The 22,157-nt window shown below is 39.4% G+C and overlaps 1 protein-coding gene across 1 annotated transcript in view; it reads right to left on the bottom strand.

Annotated features, from left to right (window-relative positions):
• Positions 1-22,157, bottom strand: part of galnt18b (UDP-N-acetyl-alpha-D-galactosamine:polypeptide N-acetylgalactosaminyltransferase 18b) — a 132,621-nt gene that overhangs the window by 30,312 nt on the left and 80,152 nt on the right. Inside the window, exons 7-9 of the mRNA XM_084107830.1 lie at positions 7,978-8,163; positions 3,241-3,378; positions 1,837-1,932 (exon numbers count right to left, since the gene is read on the bottom strand). Coding sequence (XP_083963956.1) covers positions 1,837-1,932; positions 3,241-3,378; positions 7,978-8,163 — 420 coding nt within the window. The remainder of the gene's footprint in view (positions 1-1,836; positions 1,933-3,240; positions 3,379-7,977; positions 8,164-22,157) is intronic.

Genomic DNA, 22,157 nt, shown 5'->3' with positions numbered 1-22,157 from the left:
GTGAAAGGGCCTAAGGTTAAGGCCCTTGCACATTGAGTCCGGAATTCGCATCCGGAATTTTCGCACGTTAAAAAATAAGTACGACCTCACGTTATGTCAATCACGCTTGCACACTGCCCCCGAAACTTTTGTCCGTCATTAAAAAAAAATCGGATCAGGTTCGATTTTCTGCGTTTTGCGCATCCGTAGCAAGCATTTTGAATGGTGTTTTGACAATTCAGAGCCACCGAATCACGAATGCGAAAAAACGCATGCGAATATTTCGGACTCAGTGTGCAAGGACCTTTACTGGTAAGAGAATATGGGCTTGACTCCCATTGCAAGTTCATACAAACAGTATTCAAGACGCTACTGTAAGTTGCTGTTTGAACAGGACATTTCGTGACTCAATCCCAAAAACTGACAGTGTGAATGTAGTCTCATTTATTCATTCAATTTCAATACTAAAGAGATCTCATTTGCGATGTTTCTTTTCTAAGTACACAGACACAAAATTAGATCACTATTCACTGTCATTACGTGTTGTCTGGGAATGTAACTGTGCATCTGGATTAACTCGATTATTTCCCCTCTCTGTTTCAACAGGAAACAAAATGAATAACTAATAAACAAACTGGAAACAAAACATTTGTTTGCTTTCTGTAAGCTGTTGAAAACTTCTCACCTGTTCTAAACTGCATCTGATGGAAATTCCCTGTTGATTTGCTAGCCTAACAATTCATCAGCATTGAAAAAATGTTACTGCACACAAATCTATTATATCCGTTTCGTTTGTGCTTCCATAACCTCTTCCCTTTCTTATTCAGCCTTTTCTCTGCTTGGTTCAGGTCTCTGAGTGGCATCATTAGCTCTAGTGCTGCTCTCTGACTCTCTCTCTGAGAATATGAGTGCACTATAGGTCCCTTCATATCACGTCTAAAACCTTTTTAGTTTACTTTCCATCTAAATATATGTATCATCAACAAACTTTCTGTTATTAATTTGACCATACTATTTAGTTAATCACTCTTGGTCTTCAATGTTGGTCAAAATCACTGTCTCCAGATAGAAGCTACGATAAAGATTTGCAGGGCGTTTTTGAAACAAGTTGGCCATGTCAAGACAACCTGTACTCTACTGAACTGCCTTCCTCAGCAAATGGACGAGTGGGAACATAACAATTACAAAGAGCTATTTCACAAATGTGTGATAAATCTGTGATATATTTTGTGCACCATTGCCTAAAAAAAAGATTTTTTTTTTTTTTGCATTTGCATTTGCATTTGCTGTTCTTTCTTCAAGGAACTCTCCAAAAAACGCTTTCAAATACTTTTAGAATTCAAAACTAAAACATTTTAAACATACATCCATTAATGTCAGTGTTTTAATGTTTATTTTCAATTTTCCTTCTCACTCATTTGTACTTTTATTATTTGTCCCGAACACAGACGCAGCCATGTCAAGATAAAAGTGGGTAAAGACGTGCTTTTTTCGTCATTAAACAATGGTACAAATACTAGTAAATTGACGAGCGCAAACCTTAGTAAATCATGTTTTGTGATTTATTTAAATACTCTCCTCCCATAAATGTAGCGTCTGAAAGGGAAATTCCTACAAAAGCACATGCAATAAGGTCAGTCGCAAAAATAACTGTCCACGCCCTTTTCATTGCTAATTTTAACAGCATGTCTTTAGCAAATCCAGACAGTAGTTTTGTAACGGCAAAAGAGGGTTTGCACTGGTGAATCTGGCCCTAAATGCATTCAATTGGCAGCCCTAATAAAATACACAGAGAAGAAAACCAATGTCATAGCCACTCCAGTGATGCATGTGAACAGAGCGAGAAAGGCCACTCACCTGAGGTGTCATCCCGTGACAGAGGTAAAGGATGGGAATGTTGTCAGTGTCTGGCCCTTGGTCGAGACACAAGTCAGTCTTCAGAGAGTTTCTCAGCTAAGAGAAAAATGATACTGATGGTTAAGCATCAGGAGAATTAAGTACTCAATCAAGTGCATGTCATTTGTTGTAGTTGTTGTTGTCGTCCCTCTCTCTCTCTGAGTCTTTTTCTCATACAGTAGGTAAAACTCAAGGCTGTTTCTCACTTGCATCGTAATTCTCCTCCTAATTACAGGATGTAATTATAAAATTCATTTTCATAAGTGTATGCACACTCATGAATCATCTAAATTATATTCCAGCCGAAGTCCTTGGCGAAGTATAAGAGGTGTACTGTCACGCCTTCCACAAATAACTTGAACTCGCTGCGCTTCTGTTTACCTGTTTTTCCCTCCGGAATATAAAAAACCTATTAGTACAATAATTTCATGCGGAGCCTCAAAAACAATTTTTCTCCAAAGGCTTCAAAGTTTATTGTAACTGATACATCTAATGAAAATAATGTTTAAACACATGGCTGTATCAGTGACAACAGAATTCCTAGCGGAGGACTTCAGTGGATCATATCTCTGTTTTGGCATTTTCTGTTGGATTCAGCTGAATACTGCTGTGCCTTTTATCACTGTGTGCTGAATTGCCAGCCAACATGATTGACAGGCTCATCAAATGCAGTCACTCAGAGTAAAGTAATGAGGGCGAGAGCTATTTCGGAGCCCTTTACTCCCAGAATTCATTTCAATAAGGCTGACCTATTTTCCACAGTTTCTTCCTTTTAAATTGCGTCTATGAAAACACATATGATGAAATCAAGCACAGAAAGAACACCTCAACCAGACAGCCTGGTTCTGCATCAGTACTGAGTCAAGTGCATTATTATTTTGTCTAGTATAGGAAATAAAAAGGGAATGAATTGTTTGGACTTGACATGAATGGCTTATATAAACTGTTTGGGTGTGCCATGCTTCATTTTGTCAAGCAAATTGGAAAATCCTCTTCAGACGCCTTGGACGGAACGGCGAGTGGGTGTCACGCGTGGCAAGCGCCGCTCTCAAATCCAGCCTCAATGTTAAAATATCTGGGCATTCACAATGAGCTGTGGCTTATTCAGCACTCACAGGAGTCACGCTTAAAGCTTTAGCTGTGTGGAGAGAAACTGTCTTGCAAACTGCCACTGCTCTGACTGGACTAATATCTTCACTTGCAGGGTTTTATTACAACACGATTTGATTCCAGATAACTCTGCACTGCTGGGAAATGAATGAATCGGACAGAATACACACTGTATTTGAACTCTTTATTTGCTCTTTTCATGTGCTGAGCATTCACGATTGCTTTCGCTTCGTTGGACTTAATACAAATACTCACCACTCCATATGCGATGGTGTCTGTGTACATTCTCATCTCAGGGTAAATGTTCACTAGATACCAGCGGAAGGTCTTGCACTGCAGTTTTTTCCTCAGCGCTTTCCTTTCCGTGATGTCACCGATGTCTATCCCTGAGTCCTGATGACACACAAACACAAAAACGTAGAGTTGAACTCGGTTCGGTTTCATTAGCTCGCGAATCTTACTATGCAGTACATTTTTTTATCATCCAAATCATACATGCATTTATTTCTAAAAAACTGATTGGAACCCTCAGAGCTGATTGGAACTGATTGCAGCACACAAATGTGGAGAAAATGATGGCGAAAGACCCTTTTTTTATGGTTTTAATTTATAAATCAAACCAAGAAAAAACATTTGTTCCCATTGTAAGGTGAATCAACATCAAAGCTAAACAACTGAAATATCACCAGTGAGGACTAATGCGCAGACCATAACAGTGGCAAAAACAACTTTAAACATGTACTGTAATATTTAATCTACAAAGTGTGGAAATAATTGTTTTATTACTGAGTTACTGCACATTTGAGTTATCTTTGTATTTCCCAAATTTTCTTATTTCTTTTGATGCAGAATTATGGAACAATCTGTTTCTGTAAGGCTGAAATGTATTAGTGTCTTACACGCAGTCTTATTTTATTGTTGAGATAGAATTATAGTTTCTATTAATAGTTTGAATTAGTTTTTACAGTTTACATTTTCATTTTTTTGTAAAAGTTTCAGTAATTTTGTAGTGCTTTTGTCATTGCTATTATTTTTTTGTATATGTCTATAGTTAACTATAATAACCCTGATTCACACAAATTGCCAAACCTAATAATGGCAAAACATTAGCATTCAGTTTAGAGAAAACTAAATAAGCCCATTATTTCATTTTCTTTGAACTGAATGTTGAAGAAGATGAAGACGAAAGAGGGTTCAAAAGGGTTTCTATAATGAAAACAAACTCAGGTAATCCACAATGACTAAGAGAAAGTAACAGCGTGTGACTGTGACAAACACACACACACACACACACACACACACACACATACACACACACAAATTTCATGAATTAAATAGCTGGTACACATACTTTATCACTTTAAAATTTAAATAGTAGTATAGTAGTATTTATATAGAGCCTTCTTGGCATAAAGCCTTCTTTAAAATTGAGTCAAGAGCCCCAGGGTTCTATTTAGAACCTTTTTTTCTAAGAGTGTAGGCATTTTTTTCAGCATTTCAGAGTTCAAAAGGCACCGCATAACAGGAATGACAAGACAGCGTGCATTCTTAATAGCACACTACCTTTATTCATGACTATATTAATAATATTGCACAAGTGCTTTGTTGTTTAATGTAGAAGGATATTATTGGACTGGAGATATAGACTCAGGTTGATTTGCCATTTATTATTGCAGTGATTTATGAAAATGCAGCATTGAACTCCATATATCACTGGAACTGAAATAGAAACGAACATCTCAGCTCGTGTTGCTCAGCACACTAGAGTCATATCTTTGTTCCTGCATCAACAGTCACTTCCCTTTCTCCCGTTCCCTCCTCTCAACATTCAGCTTGGGTCTGGGAATCTGCTGCAATCTCACGACGCCTTCCCCTTTCACCAGATCTTAATTGCTGTCTCGCTGATAAATGCACAAGCAGGGCCAAAGCTCCCTAAATAAATTGAGCTCTGTAACATATGGTTGGAAGCAGAGCTGAGGGCTGGAGAACTATAAATGAGGTAATGGTTGTTTAATAGACAATAACAACTGTATTTCTCTATGCATTCTAATCACTTTTCTACAGGCTTTATAATTAGATCTGCTTTGCATTTATTCAAGTTATGTATGACTGTACTGTTTGAGTTTTTGGCTGCGTCCGAAATCGCATACTCTCTTGAGTTGGTACTTACTTTGAAGTAATTACTTCATGATCGCTAAAAAAGTATGTTCTATGTAGTATGAATGTGTGTAGTATGGATGTAATCTGGGCGTACTACATCCACCATGTTGTCATTATCATGTGACCCACCAGCGTCAGTTACGTCGCTTCACTGCCATTCGTAAATCCTCTCCCGTGGCCTCATGGGATAGTAAAGTGTCCATCGTATGCACACTTCAGAATCTCGCCTGAAGTAGTAGGTCATCCGGCACTACTCTTTTATGAGTACTATGAATTCGGACATACTGTTTTTCACCTATATAGTAGGGAAGTATGCGATTTCGGATGCAGCCAGACTCCAGAGTTTGAGTTGTGTTCTTGTTTGGTTATGCACTGTTTCCAGTTCAGTTTCCTGTGTTAGGCGCCGTTTACACGACACCATTTTCAACTAAAAACAGAAGAATTTTTTTTAAACTGAAAACCTGGTCTAAGAACACAAACTTATGAAAACAATACCGATATGGTCTCCGTGTAAACTACAAAACGCGAATTTCTGAAAACAGCGACGTCATGCGCATGAGTATTACGTGTTCAGTCTAGACTGAGGCTGTGATGGATTTTTAATAGATAAGATAGTAAACTATATTTTAAACTAACCATGATTCTAACAATTCTAACATATAAACCTTACTTCCCCTTTTAGGTCTAACATTCTAACACAATGTTCTAAGATGTTCTGTTCTTTGTCTATTTGTGTTATGAAAAATTCTCAAGTGCTGACCATGACAAAAATCAAAAATATACTGTCTGTATTATGTCATGATATATTGAGTAATCAACTGACCTCTTAACCCTTTACAATGATATTTTTGCTTATGCCAGTAAAAGAGGGTAAAAAGGTGGGGGCTTGCCTTTACCAATAGAACCAATCAAATTGTAGGGAAATTATGTAATGTATCATGTCATCATTCGCCCATTCTCCTTTTCTATAAAAAACTGTTGTGTTCGTGTTTACTGGTGGGATTCTCTCTGAAATGTGTCTGAGATCATCCAGCCGTGCTTCTTCTTGGGGGAGATTCTCTGAGAACTGCTCTGGATCTCTTCCAGCCGTGATTAAAGCATTTGGAGGACATTTGCTGAAGTCTGTCTGTTTATTATTGCTGCGCAGCAAGTTATTTAGCGAAACACTAGAGACCTTACTACCAAGTGATAGTGTGGATCGCAAGGCTACCAACTCTCACGCATTGAGCGTGAGACTCACGCAATTGACACTTTTCACACGCTCTCACGCCACACATCCATTTTCTCACGCACAGAAAAATTGCGGAGCAAAGAGGTACTTTTAATATTAAACTAATTCTCAGCTCTTAGATTCCGTCAATTTTATTACGAAATTCAGACAAAAATAGGTTTGCCGCTTGTAAATGTGACGTGACAGATCGCTGAGCGCCTCAGTTCAAGTGCACGTGAACCGATCATCTGTTACTCTACAATGATCCAGAAGGCACACCTGAACTTCAGTGAACACTAAAGGGCTGCCTACCCACCTCCTTTGTCTCGCTACAATGGCTGCCAGTATCTACCCACATCAGATTCAAGCCATATAAAATCTCCACCATCCCACATACACCAATTTTTACACGTCTATGCTTTCTCTGAGACTGCTGGGGTCTGTGCTACCATCGCAATGAGGCACAAAATCAATTTCCAGAACTGTTCCTTGATGGTGGAATATTGCAAATGTCACCAAAACAACCCTATAAATCCCTCTAAAGCCACGGTCACATTAGACTTTGAGCATGTGAAACGTCTATGAACAATGTAACGGTCGTAAACTTGTGTCACACTTTTAAAAAAACACAATTCAAAATAATAATACATCAAAAATGTAAAAACATGCACTTTACTGCTATGCTGCAATCCAGCAGATTTAAGAGGACCTACAGTATTATTCCCTTTTACAAAGTCTTGATTTTATTTTTGGGGTCTACTAGAGTTTTTTTTTATGCTTGAATGTTAAAATATTGTTGCAGCACCTGTCTTCACAGTCTGTCAGTAACGCTCTGGTCACTATGAAGCCACTCCTTCCGAAAAGCACAATGGTCTCTGATTGGTCGGCTGGATCAGTGTGTTGTGATTGGTCAACTGCTTCAAGCGTGTTTCAGAAATGCCCTTACCATAACCACAGGTTTCAACACACTACTAACACAACTCAGCTCAACCAGGCTTCACCTCACCTCTTCTTTTTTTTTCTTTTTTTTTTGGGCAGGAATTATTCAAATGAGGAATACTGTGACATGGAACTTAAGACTACAATCGAGGCATATCCGAAAATATATCCCTTTGGAGTGGACTTTGTGCTTTGTAACTAAACAGACCTTTTTCATGCTCAAACAGCAATATTTCACTCTAAAGAAAGTTGAAAATGTAAAAAAAAAAAAAAGAAGAAGCATAATAGGCCATCTTTAAAGTTTACATTCTTTTAATTTAGCTAAGAGGTCCTATTGGTCAAACGTCTTCACATGATACAAATCCGCAGGGCAGAGTTCACCAAACTTGAACTTTGGAACATGTCCTGTCTCGCACATTCGCATGCATATGAATGAAAGTTGATGGAACGAAAAGTGTATTCCGACTCCTCCATGAACATTTTATTCAACTTTACTGACACAAATTAATTATAATATAAACAATACTACTATGAGACTTAAAACCCTAATTTTTTTGTAAGTTTTGGAACTTTGGAAGTATTGCAGCTTTCATAGTGTTACTGTCTCGTTTGGATGAGTTGTGTTTTAGCATTCCTTATTTATAAGACGAATTTCTAGCGGAATGCAGCTGACATAGACTCACCTCTTGTGGAATGTTCCAGGCCATGTAGACGTGACTTTTAAACTCATCCATCCACACTTCAGCCACCCTCAGAGCATTTCTGCGCACGTGGGCAGTAAGATCCTCCGTGTAGGGTTTGTGCGCGCGCTCGATATGAGCGATACGGGCACAGGGCAACACCTCAACACTTCCTCCACACTGCCACACCTACATACACACAGACACAAAGAGTCTAAATAAAAGTACATTTTCATGCTGAGAAATAGAACATGCAATTCTTGGCAAGATGCATCTACTCTTTGGCTCAGACTGAGGAGCTAAAAAGTGCAGATGCTTTGTATCTTGCATAACAGTTGTGTCTTTAAGAATAAAGCTCATTTCATTTGGGCATCTTAAGGACACCCAGACCCTCATGAGACCCTGAAAGGGGATTTAATTTATGGCATGTGCAGTAAATAGGAGACATTTAAAATATTGATTCGTCTCAAGGGGAAAAGATAATGCATGTGTCCTTGCATGTGCACACACACACTCGGTTCCAAAATCGAGTGAGGCAGCTGTCTTCTACGGCTGTTTCCTAACACAGATGGAACCTCATAAGTGACTGATTTGAAAAACTCTACATAGACAGCAACAGAATTCAAATAGATTTCCACATGTGAAGCACATGGAAGACGTGAACCACATCTACAACAGAGTTTAGAGTTAGCATGTTGCTAAGCTAACCATCAGCCTGTCAGGCAAAAATCAGAGCACACTAACAAATACTGCTTAAATGGTCAATTTGAATTAAGATTGAACAAATTTTTAAATATTTCTTAGTACTGAATAGTGCTGGGCAACGATTAATCGCATCCAAAATAAAAGTTTGTTTACATAATATGTGTGTGTACTGTGTATAATTATTTTGTATATATATATATATATATATATATATATATATATATATATAAATACACACATATGCGTGTATATATTTAAGAAATATTTGCATGTATGTACTGTATATTTATACATAATTTATATTATATATAAATATAAATAATTTATATGGATGCAATTAATCGCAATTAATCGTTGCCCAGCACTAGTACTGAATAAAAGGAATTTGTACAATTTGGCATAGTTTTAAAAAAGTGCACTTATTACAGAAATAATGTCCTTAAATGCAAACTAAATGTAAACTTTTCAGACACTTAAAGTATGTTAATTGGAATCAAATGACAATGTGGTATAATGCTTTAGCCCTCTAAAACAATAAAGGCTTTTTAACTTTTGCATCCTACTGAGTGCCTGGACCTGGATTTTTTTCCAATTCTTTTTTATGAACATTTAACCCTTCCACGAGCACCAGAGGATACAAGGGATACCAGCAGCGCTCCAGTTCCCCTTTGTCTAGACAATGTGGTATAGTTTGAATTCAATTATCAATGCTGCTTCAATCTTTTGAAACAGTATTATCTTTGGTAGCGCACATATGATGTCTCAAAATGGCACCTCCATTGGCAGCCAGGTACCCAGCAAACACAGAATGTTGGCAGAACGTACCCAACCTTATAACAATGTTTTAACAACATGTCCAAAAGGTTGCTATAACTACGTTGTGTGGTGAAGGTTGTTACAGCATGTCACAATGTTGACATTAAACCACCGTTCAGGGCCATTGCTTAAGGTTGTGCCAATGGTGTCTTGATAACCACTGGACTACATACGTACTCGTCAATGCCCTGAAGCGTTGTCTCATTCTTCATCGAGCAAGGATACGTGAGTATTGCGTTTAATTTAGGCTACCTCAGCTAAATAAGATACGTAATTATTCAAACACAACCTACAACTTCATTTTCTAATGTGACTAATGTAGCCTCGCTCGCACTGTATAGTTTTTCATTTGATTTGTCTGCTAAACCTTCTGTCATTTTTACTCTTCAAAGTGTACACTCGCAGGTGTTGATTATAATTAGGCTAGTTTACAGATAGCCCCATTAAATAATAAGGATAAACAATTTTTAAAAAGTATATAATTATCTAACATCTGACTACTTAAAAATCAACCTCAAAACATAAATTGCTAAATGGGGGATATCTAAAAGCCTACCTAGCATTAAAAAAAAAAAAAAAGTCAGAACGTCGTCTCTCAGTTGCTGAATGTCGCGCAACAACGTTGCTACAGCTGTTGCGTCTTACAATTCTACGTTGTTACAATGTTGCGAGCACGTAGACAGCGACGTTGCCATAGCAGAAATGCAATGTGCCACAGACGTTGCCACAACGTAAATGTGTTTGCTGGGTATTGAAATATAACTTACTGTGTATGTCTTGATGAAAAGACCAGTGTGAATTACGACCCGTGCTATTCACCAGCAAACTTATTTGAAAAGGTTGGCTGACCAATGAAGTCTTAGTAATTTATTTAAAAAGCATGGCGAGGAAAACAGCATAGCAGTATCCCAACCAGAGACCAACGTCCAAAACACAGCAATACACTGGTGATAAGCTATGCTGTTTTGTATTTGTATATATATATATAAATAAGCACCCTAACTACTATCTATATGTAGACAAAATTTCTTTCTCTTTTTCAAGATTAGAACAGCATTTTGAAGCCATTGTTATGGTCAGCCAATTTTCAACAACCACGGTCTGTGGAAAAGTATGACAATCTGAGAGGTCAGGACTTCACTTTGAAGCCAAAGGAAAGATTTAAAGATGGAGTTTATTTTAAGGCTGAGCAGAAGCTATCAGGGATGCTCGATACACGCTTCACTCCAGCAGGTACACTCTACTCTCACTGTGGGGAGGAAGATGAAGCTGTCATTATACCTCAGACAGGACTCACTATCACTGTATTGCTCGCTCTTAAAGGCGCATTTGCACTGACAGCGAATCGAAGTGACAAAGCCACATGAAGTCACTCATTTTCAATGAGAGTTGGCAGTTCCCAGAAACATGAGTGACTGTTGGAGTTTCAAAAAAGTTATCCGTCAAAAGTTTGGAATAATTACGATTTTTTAAATGTTTTTGAAAGACGTCTCTAATGCTTACCAAAGCTGCATTTATTTAATCAAAAATAATACAGTAAAACTAATAAAAACAGTAATATTGTGAAATATTATTACAATTTAAAATAACTGTTTCTGTATTTTAATGTATTTTTAAAATACAATTTATTCCTGTGATTAAAGCTGAATTTTCAGCATCATTACTCCAGTCTTCGGTGTCACATGATCCTTCAGAAACCATTATTTAATATCAAGAAATTAATATTTAACAAGGACACACTGTCAGGGTTGAGTGGCTGCAATGAAGCGCACAACGATAAGGATATAACATATATCCTTGTATTTCTAATATTACAAAATATGTCTATTTCAAATAAATGCTGTCCTTTTGAACTTTCTATTCATCAAAGAATCCTGAAATTCATCTGAGAAATGTATAATGTTTTTCACAAAAATAGTACGCAGCAAAAACTGTTTTCAACATTGATAATAATAAGAACATTAATAATTGAGCACTAATAATAATTGATAAAAATTGAGCACCAAAATCAACATATTAAAATGATTTCAGAAAGATATGTAATGGCTGCTGAAAATTCAGCATTTCTAGAATAAACTATATTTTAAAATATATTAATAAAGAAAACAGCTTTTTTAATTGTAATAATATATCAGAATATTACTGTTTTAATGTATTTATGATCAAATAAATGCCTTGGGGGAGAATAAGAGACTCATTTCAAAAATATACAAAAATCTTAATTATTCCAAACTAGTGTGTGCAAATGAGAAGTTAGAGGGAGTTGCTGTATACAGTTGGATACAACGATCGAATGTGAACGCCTACTAGCAGCCAGCAGCACAGCAACACTGTGACCTCCAGCGATGCAATCGCTGTCAGTGTGAACACACAGTTAAGAGAACAGGAGATTTGATCAAGCACACATGCCAGTCACTCTTGTGTGTGAGGGGACCTTTGTGTATAGAGCTTTGGTAAGTGGCTCTATGAGTCAGTTCAAATCTAAAGTCACACCAGGCTACAGTTATAAGCAAGAACACAATTATGCCTTGCTTTGAATATGGGGAGTCAATTATAGGTAGCCCCTCAATGAAATCAGCAGTTTCTATGACAATGGCACACCAATAAATGACATGCAAAGATGGAAATAGAAACAGCATAAAACATCTACTCCCTTGGTGATGTCTGAAAGCAAAAGGTCCAAGGACAACTGGCTTGGATGGTTTCCCAGATCAGAATGGTGCGATTAAAAGCACTTACTAGTATATAATAAAGCAGCAGTTGTTAAATTGAAAGAAACAATTCTCGGTGTGGGCAGAATTGCTGTTGTCATGGTTTATTGTCATTGTTGACCATAGCGTGCATTAGCAGTCGCGCTGCCCTGATATTTACTCCTGTATAATTTATCCTTGTCAGACTCTATGTTTGACAAGTGAGTAACATGCGCACTGAACTGAGAAGTGGGTGGTTTAAAAATGTCTGTGCGTGTGTATGTGTGAATGTGCGAGCGCCTGCTTTTATCCCTCTTTTCTGCCTGCCAATCCTCCTACGGACACTCATGGTTCCCCGAAACTAGAGCAGCTCTGCCGCTTGTCAGTGCTAAATTTTGTCTCGCTGGTTTTTGTGAGTTTTTTTTACTCCAGTGTGCTAACATTTACTCCCAAATGATCATCCAAATGCTTGAATTTGTTCTACTGTGATGACACTGATTGAGTACACTGGTTCATATGAATCCAAATGTCATTCATTTCCTGGTGCAAACATTTGTTCAAGAGTTCTCCATTTCCATTGAGTGCACTCGCTCACCATCACAGAGAAATGTTTGGGATAGCAAGAGTGGCAGAAAGCTAATCAAACAATGACCATGTCTGAAATAATATATTAGTGTATACACCGAATATTGCCTACTATTTTTTTAAAATAGGGTTTACTTTTGTGATTATGACTTTCTGACTAAACATTATCCTACTTATTATACAGCAACTTCCCAATTAAATGGACATTGAATACTAATTCGTTTTAGAATGTGAGAGGATTATTACACAGGAATATTTAACAGCAGATTGTGCAAAATCCAGGTTAGAGAACCATACCTTCCTGAACAACCGTTTTATGCCAAAATGGTTGTTTGGGTTTGAGTTTAGGGTTCCTCTTCAGTCGGTCACTCCAATGCCACGTCAGTGACCGACGAATAGGAATCTCGCTAGAGAGGCCAATCTACTTAGAGTGAAACTAAACAAGCCAATGCACATTGGTGTGCAATCATTTGCATCAGCTGCTCAGCCACGCAGCGCGGGTATATAATGAGCAGCAGTCAGCTTTGTGCTTCGGAGCCGAGCGTTTCGATGCTGTTAACTCTACTGAGTGTGAGAAATCAAGACGAGCAAGCTCTTCAAGAGGACCTCTCGTGTCTGGTACGGGTGATACAGCGCGACAGTGTAGTCCATGTTCTTTCTCTCTCTCTCTCTCTGTTTCTAACTTTTTGTTTTTCACTGAGCAAAACAAAAAGGCTGTTTTCACAGCCGGTGCACCAAGAGCGCTGAAAAGCCGTTCTTAAGGCGGGTAAGACCACCGTGAGAGAGACAGCACACGACAGGCTGCACACTTCCCTGTCTGTGTTCGCTGCGACCGGTCCCCTGTGTGCTTCTGCAAGGAGAGCATTCCCCTGAAAGAGCTTACACAGGTGGAGCGCGTCTTTTTAAAGATGTCACTCTACCTGTGTGTTTCTGGATGCGGTCATTACCTAGGATTGCCGGATGGTCATGAGCGCTGTATCGCGTGTCTGGGCATTGAACACGCTGAGGCAGCGTTCGTGGATGAGTCATGCGCCCATTGTGGGAAGATGACTATCTCGGAGCTACGGTCGAGACTCTCGTTCCTGTTCCTGTCCCTGTGCCTCCTCCGAGGGTTACTTCGGACAGTAGTGCGGGTGACCCGAGGATCACGGTGAGCACACTTCCTTCAGGGAACCAACCCCCTTGTAACCCTCATCCCTGCCGAGGGAACATGCTGGACCATCCACAAGGTGTGTACCAGCCGCATCCATCAGCGCTCCCCAAGATGACCATATGTCAATCGCTGTATCGGAGGAGGGGGCGGGGTCAGACTTCTCCAGGGGTGACGATTCGGCTGCGATGATGGCCATGCTTTCCCGGGCCGCCAACAGGATCGGGCTCATGTGGAACCCTACCCGTGTCCTGAGCCCTCAAGGCTGGATGATTGGTTTCTCTGGGTGGCCCGTGCTGGTTCTTAGCAACCCACCCCGTTTTCTTTGCATGAAGAGCTCACTGGGTCATGGATGACACCTTTCACTGCCAGAAACCGTCCCAGTGGCTCCTCCTCCCTCACCAGCCTTGATGGCGGGCCGGCTAATGCCTGGTTCAGATTACACGATTTTAGCCCGATTTTGGCACAATCCGTTTGACGTAGGGTGTCGTGGGGATTCGCAAACGACAACGGGCGTCGGGATGCAAGATTCAATCGTTTCATCTCGTATAGTGTGTCATAGTGGGTGACAACCTACGTCGCGTCTGCGATGCTTCACGACATCACGACAAAAAGACTAGCATGTTTAATTTTTTAACGGTCCTCCACGATGACGGCGCGCGAGTGAGTGAGTGAGTGAGGGAGGGAGAGTGAGTGAGAGTGTGTGTTCGCGAGTGAGTGAGTGAGTGTGTGTGTGTGTGTGTGAGAGAGAGAGTGCGTGTATATGAGTGAGTGTGTATGCGCGAGTGAGCGTGAGTGTGTGTGTGTGTGTGAGTGAGTGCGTGTAGGCTTATGTGAGTGAGTGTGTGAGTGAGAGAGCATGTGTGAGTGAGCGAGTGTGTGTGTGTGTGTGTGTGTGTGTGTGTGTGTGTGAGTGAGTGCGTGTAGGCCATGTGAGTGAGCGTGTGTATGTGCGAGTGAATGAGTGTGTGAGACGGCTCGCGATGACTGGTCGGAAAACAACGTGTAGTCTGACATGTTTCTTGTCCACGACATGACAAGATTTTTAGGAGTCAAAATCGTGTAATCTGACACAGTGACTATCGTAACAGACAAAAAAATCGTGTAATCTGACACAGTGACTATCGTAACAGACAAAAAAATCGTGTAATCTGAACCAGGCATAAGGGGGACATGCGCATCAGTGGAGCGGGCTGTTGCAACTGTGCCCTAGGCGGGGAGAGCCGTGTCTCCCTTCCCGGGCCTGTAAGCACTCGTCGGACTTAACCGGCAAGGCTTACAAGGCCTCTGGGGAAGCATATAATAATGTCATATAATTGACATAATTTGCTTTCAGTTTTTTATGTAAAACCCTCAAAGAGACCAGAAATGTTTTATAAGACCATGTAGAGGTAAAAAATCGACAAGGTTCTCTATAATACCATTATGGTTATATATAGCACTTCCAAAGCATGGTTCTTTATGGAACCTTATAAAAAAGGTTCTATTTAGCACCAAAAATGGTTCTGCTATTGTTGCAAGCTGATAAACTCAATCTGGTATTGTTCAGGACATGGTCTTGCTATATATTTGGTGGTTTTGTCTTGTTAGGTGGTTTAAGGTGTAAGGGTCTACAGTGTAATTATAGATGCAATTAGAGACATTAATTACAGCTGTAATTACATGCAGTACTGTATACTGTAAGTACAATGTAAATACATGTATGTACACAATAAGTGCATTGTATCAAGTCATTAATTGAAATGTTAGTAGCCTACATATAAAGACACTTAATTTAAATTGGGACTGTTTTTTCTCAAAGATTGAACATGCTTACTAAAGAAATAGTATGTGTAATCTATCCATTTCCTCTTGTTTGTCAGGTCTTAGATAGTGCCGAGAAAACTGGCATCAACGCTACAGATAACACCAACATACTGTGATACGCATGCTTTGCACAAAGTATTTTTGTATCTAATTTGCAACCCTGCAAACCTCTAATGAAAAAGACTCACGTGGATGACATGTCTATAAATACCTCCCCATAGTTTATGTCACCTCGCTATATTCAGTGTTTCATAGTGAACTGCATGTCAACAATCCACATCTGAAAATCTGAGCCATTGTTCACTGTGTAAAACCAACAGGAAATGGGAATGTATGTAAAACAACATGAATTAATGACGCTCCAGCAGCCTTGGACCTCTGATAACGACAGCAGAGTGTGCTGACATGACTCTTTATTGTAGATAATGGTAGCTATGTTTTATTCCAGACTAGAAAGGCCATCTGTTTCAACTTCTGAGGTGCTCCATCAGCAAAGCCTCATTCCCTTCGGATGCAGAAGAACAGAGAGAGCCCTCACACAATGCTGCTCGATGCCCTTCAGACCTTGGCCTGCTGCAAAAATACCTGCAACACGCTCTCGTTTTCCTTTATCTCAATGCCCTCCTAAAGGAGAGTATGTACTAAACATGCTATGAGTTCACCTACCAAAGTGCAGAAATGTTCTCTGATATTATGAAGGAATCGATGGAGTTTAATTTACTTTAGTGAGCAAACAGTGACTCATGAGCAGAATAGCAGAATCCAGGTAGACTAGAGTAGAACCGAAGCCTAGCGCAAGTTCTGCCAGGAAGACTTAATCGTTCTCGTCACTTATTACCTTCTTATCTATCCAATCATATCTTAATAGCCCATTATAAAAGGGTGGTACTTACTCATGTCTGAGTTCGCAGATGCTGTCGCTTCAACCACCTCCATCCTCCCCAACCACCACTAAGACGGGACCCTTCCTCAACCCACAACACCACCATGTTGGGTCCTCCCCTCCATCCTCTCCTACACCTCCAGACGGGCTCTCCCCTACATCCTGAAGATGCCAGGATGTCCTTTCCTCCTTCCACCCCACCACCACCAGATGGCCCCCTTCCCTACTTCGCAGGGGGTGGGCTGCGCCCCTGCCTTCGTCTTCAGGCAGGATATGCAGATTCCGTACCCTCGGAATGCGAGTTACGGACGGGGCCTACGCCAAAGTTTTTGATTGTTTGCTGAGCTCTAAATAAATGTTCATTGTCACAGTATTAATTCTCCCGAGTCTTTCTGGTAGAACTAAATGAAGAATAAATTTGAACGTTACTTCTATTTTCCACTGCCACTCTGGTCTGAAACATTGTGAACACAGGCAAGTGGAGGGACACAATCAGTGAAAAAACAGTCTAACACAAAACCATCAAATGTGTTCAGGTCATATTTCACTCTATAATGAAAGGACAAGCAAGAAATTATATTTTGGATAAAGAAAAATATTTTTTTCTCATGGGAGAAAATGTGTTATCATGAAAATATCACAAGTAAAAACACGTGTATGGTCCAATAATTGTCTTTTCTTCATGCAAACTTTAATGTTCCAAGTCATGTTATCAGATATCCCACCTCTCCCGGAAGTTTTCTTGGGATTTTGGGGTGGAAAATTTACCTGAAATATGACATTTCTAGACCACCCAGTTAATGCTTGTGGGCCACAATAGAAATTTTGAATGTTTTATACCGAACCATCAAATCTCTGCATGGCCTATTTATTTTATCTCTGGTACACTATAATTCGCTTACATGTTCCACATAATGTCCTTTATTATTTGTTTCCGAGTGATTCAGTGTATGAGAAGACTCCATCTGCATATTGCATAAATGCTTGATGAGCTTTATCACACAACGCTCTAATCTCTGTTTATCACCTCAGAAGGTTTCAGACATGTGATTCATTTGCTTTTCACCAATTTAGAATTTAACGCTGATTGAGGACACATTACATCTACTTTTATATAGAACGAAAAACATATTTTTATTTGAAACAGTAATCTTTGGTATGCGTAGATTCGAAAATCGTCTTCTCTCTGCAGACACGTAACTCACCATCTCATTGTCGGCGTAGTGCTGCTGTAATACACTGCAGACAGATGAAACCTACTGGGAATTATGGGTAAAGTGGGGGTAAGGGATAGTAGCGCCTCTAATCTGACTAAAACACCTCAGCAGCCCATCTTTTCATTGTTTTTACCATAATCTGCAATACACAGACATGAACAAATCTAGCACACTGTGTCTCTGCGTGCCTTCGGGTGCAATCAGATGATTCACTTTCCATTTATCCACAAACCAGCGAGGGACAGTGAAAAAGTATGTCTCTGAGAAAATTGTGCATGCTTTCAGAGAAGAGCAATCAGTGGTCCATTATCAAGCATAAAAATCTTAAAAGCATGCCATTCACTGAGGGAAAATTACCAGGGAGGGAAATGCCACCCTACTCTCCTCTCTCCTTTAGCGTGATTGATGATTATATTTCACTGTGCTTGGAGAGAGTGGCCATAGCTTCGAAAGTCAAGCCATTTTAAGGCTGTGCTGACTCACGGATAGAGGACATGTGGGGACAGCAAGTTTGCCCTTTAGTCTCTGAATTTGATATATTATAAACAGTACGTATGTGTATTTTTATTCTGTCATCAGCAATGCCCAATGTCAAATACTTTTTGGGGACACAGTATGCTTGAAGGTTATTATTGTCTTCCTAGGGATTATAATGGCTTTCTTCTCAGGTACGGCACATTTATTAAGCCTGTGCTGGGATGGAGAAAAAGACATATGCGAATAAACCGGCAAATAACTGCAGTATAAAAGTAAAGGAAAGCAAACAGGGTCTGGAGTGCGACAGTCATACACTACTGGTCAAACGTTTGGAGTAATTAATGCTTTTGAAAGAAGTCCCAATGTTTACCAATTTATTTGATCAAAAATATAGTTAAATAAAATAATATTATGAGCTGTTTTCTGTTTGAATATGTTTTAAAATGTCATTTATTCAAGTGATGGCAAAGCTGAATTTTCAGCATCATTACATAATGATCCTTCATTCTAATATGCAGATTTTCTGCTCAAGAAACATTTCTTATTATTATCATCAATGTTGAACAGTGCTGCTTCATATTTTCATAGAAAATTGCAATACAGTACCATTTAGAATTTTGGAGTAAGTTTTGTTTGTATTTATTTTTAATTCAGAAATTAAATTGATCAAAAGTGACAGTAAAAACATTTACAATGTTACAAAAAGATTTCTGTTTTAAATAAATGCTGTTCTCTTGAACTTTATATTCATCAAAAAAGTATCACGGTTTGCATAAAAATAATAAGATCAATTAGTATTAATTGAGCACTAATAATAATTTATAATAATAGAGCACCAAATCAACATTTTAGAATGATTTCTGGAGGATTAATGTATGTGACACTGAAGACTGGAGTAATGATGCTGAAAATTCAGCTTTGCATCACAGGAATAAATTATATTTTAAAATATATTTAAATAGAAAAAGTAGTTATTTTAAATTGTATATTTGATCTAAATTACAAATACAACATTGATATTGATATTTTTATTCCTAGCACAGCAGCTTAAATATAAAGAGATACTTTTTTATGACACACAATATTCTTTATGAAAATGAACTGAAATATGTATTCAGCCCCATATGTCCTGCAGATTAAAACTAAATTCTCAAACACTCGCTAGTGAATCAATTAAAAACCACACATTTTCTAACTGAAAGCCCAAAGGACATTGGGGCTTACAGTTTATAATGAGTTATTATTCAGGTTGTAAGTTTGAAGGGCATCTCTGAAATGAATACTAAAGAGTTATTCTGTGAAGTTAGTCATTAAGTAAAACAAATACATAGGCTAAGTAAAAAAAACAATAGCGAAGTGTTTGTAATGTCCCAGCAGGCAATGCTAGTTCAATTCTAAAGAAATGGAAGCTGAATCAAACCACCCAGACATTGCCTAGAAAAGGTTGCCCTACGAAACTCCTTGCACGAACAGCAGGAGACCACATAAAGGACAATGTTCACTTTGAGAGTTCAGCATCTGAAAACAGAGTAAAGGTGCAGCAGTCGACCATATCAGGAAATCTGTATAACACTGGCCTGTATGGGATTGTGGCACAGAAAAAAAGAAATATGTGAAGCAAATGTGCAGTGCAAATCTAACACTGCTCAAATCTAACACCTCAAAAAAACACCATACCTTCAGTGAAAGTGCAAGTTTTCATGCTGTGATGCTGTGGAGACCCGGTTTCGTGATTTTTAGGGCCCGAGCACCGATGGTGAGAGGACCCTATTGTTTTTGCTCCGTTTATTCTTCTTCTTCTTCTTCTCCAAAGTGAATCGCTTTTTAGAGGGCCTTAACATGCTCGAAAACTCATGAAACTTTGCACACGCTTCAGAAGTGGTGAAAATTTACGTGTGATATGGTTTTCAAAATTAAGGGGGGCAAATTCGGTAAATTATTGCCCCCACATTTTGCCCCGGCTCTAGGTTTCACGTACAGGTATGAAATTTGGTACATACATGTAATGACCCAATACCTACAAAAAAGTCTCTTGGAGCGCAGCCCTAAACACAACAGGAAGTCAGCTATTTTGAACTTCCTCTCAGATTTTGGGCAGTTTTTGCCATTTCCTGATGTTGTACTTTAACGAACTCCTCCTACAGTTTTGATCTGATCCTCTTCAAATTTGGTGAGTGTAATCTTAAGGCCTTTACTAAAGGCGCCGGGTGGCGGTGGCAGGGGTGCGAGGGCCCTTTTCATCGCTGCTTGCAGCTTTAATTCAATATTGAATTTGTTATTAAGTTAAAGAAAGAAAGAAAAAGAACAGAGAAAAGGTCTGACAATAAAATGTTAAAGCTAACAATTCACTGGTATAGAAAAAATATATAGTGTTATAAAGGCATGGAATGCGTTGATGTGTCACGCTTTATGTTAGCGTTGCAATGGTATACCAGTCTAACTGGTATTCACTGCTAAGACACTTGAGCGAGTCATGTTCAACCAAGTCTCTACCTTTCTCACACAGAACAACCTCCTGGACAACAGCCAGTCTGGTTTCAAGAGTGGCCACTCAACCGAGACTGCCCTGCTCTCGGTTATGCTGAGTTCACACTGCACGATTTTAGCCCCGATTTTCACTCGCCGACAGGTTTTGGGAAATCGCCGACAAATGCCTGAAATCATAGGCAAATCGGTGCTCGTTCACGCGAGTGACAATCACACAGTGTGAATTATCAAAGACGCGATCTGAGAGAATCGCTGATGAGTCGGACCTGTCGGCTATTCAAAATCAAGCTTTGTGAATGTGTTCTGACTGAAAACTACATCGGCGATGACCTAAAGCCAATGAGAGAGCAAGAAACAGGACAGGGGGATGTTTGGGGAGGAGTTAGACCAGAATATCAGTATTTTAGTAGATATATTTACAATTATATCAAACAGAAACAAACCACAAACATTTGCTTGACTAGAAGCAACAGCAGCACATTGCAAAATTATTTATTTACCCCCAACTCTCTTTGCAGAACACACAGTCATTGATCCCCTCGTCTCCCCAACCATTTCCTTCTGCATAATCTGTTTTTCTTTTTCTCCTGTACGCTGCAAATCAGCCCACAGACAATTTGGATCACAATCTTCTTGCAGGCTATCATTTTTAATAACAATTTCAGTCTCGTGCGAGAACTCCGGTCGTTTTGGTTGTGAAACGTAGTTTACGGACCAGACAGAAGTTGTCGGCGATTCTTTCTTTTGTAAAGTCATGCAGTGTGAAACCTCCTGGCGCTGATCCATCATGCAGTGTGCACACACCAGCAACTGAATGTTACCCCAGATAGTCGTGCAGTGTGAAAAGAACACTGACCTTACTACTTTGAAAATCGTGCAGTGTGAACTCGGCATTATTGAAGCTCTGAGACTGGCAAGAACAGCTTCCAAATCCCCAGTACTCATCTTGCTGGATCTGTCTGCTGCTTTTAACACAGTTAACTACCAGTTTCTCCTGTCAACTCTTATGACAATGGGCATCTTAGGAACCGCACTCCAGTTGTTCAAGTCTTACCTCTCAGGTATAGTAGGTCCTTCAGAGAGTCTTGGAGGGGTGAGGTGTCTTAGACACAACATCTAGCTACTGGAGTGCCCCTGGGCTCATTGCTTAGACCGCTTCTCTTCTCCATTCAAATGTTATCACTAGGATCTGTCATTCAGAAACATGGTCTTTCCTATCACTGCTGTGCCAATGACACAAAACACTACCTATCTTTCCAGCCAGACGATCAGACAGTAAATGCTTGCATCTCAGCCTGCCTGACAGACATTTCTTGCTAAATGAAGGACCACCACTATCAACTCAACCTTGCAAAGACAGAACTGCT

This window comes from Abramis brama (genome assembly GCF_963993115.1).
Source record: "Abramis brama genome assembly, chromosome: 3".
NCBI classification, from domain to species: domain Eukaryota; kingdom Metazoa; phylum Chordata; class Actinopteri; order Cypriniformes; family Leuciscidae; genus Abramis; species Abramis brama.
This window is presented reverse-complemented; position numbering and strand designations above follow the sequence as displayed.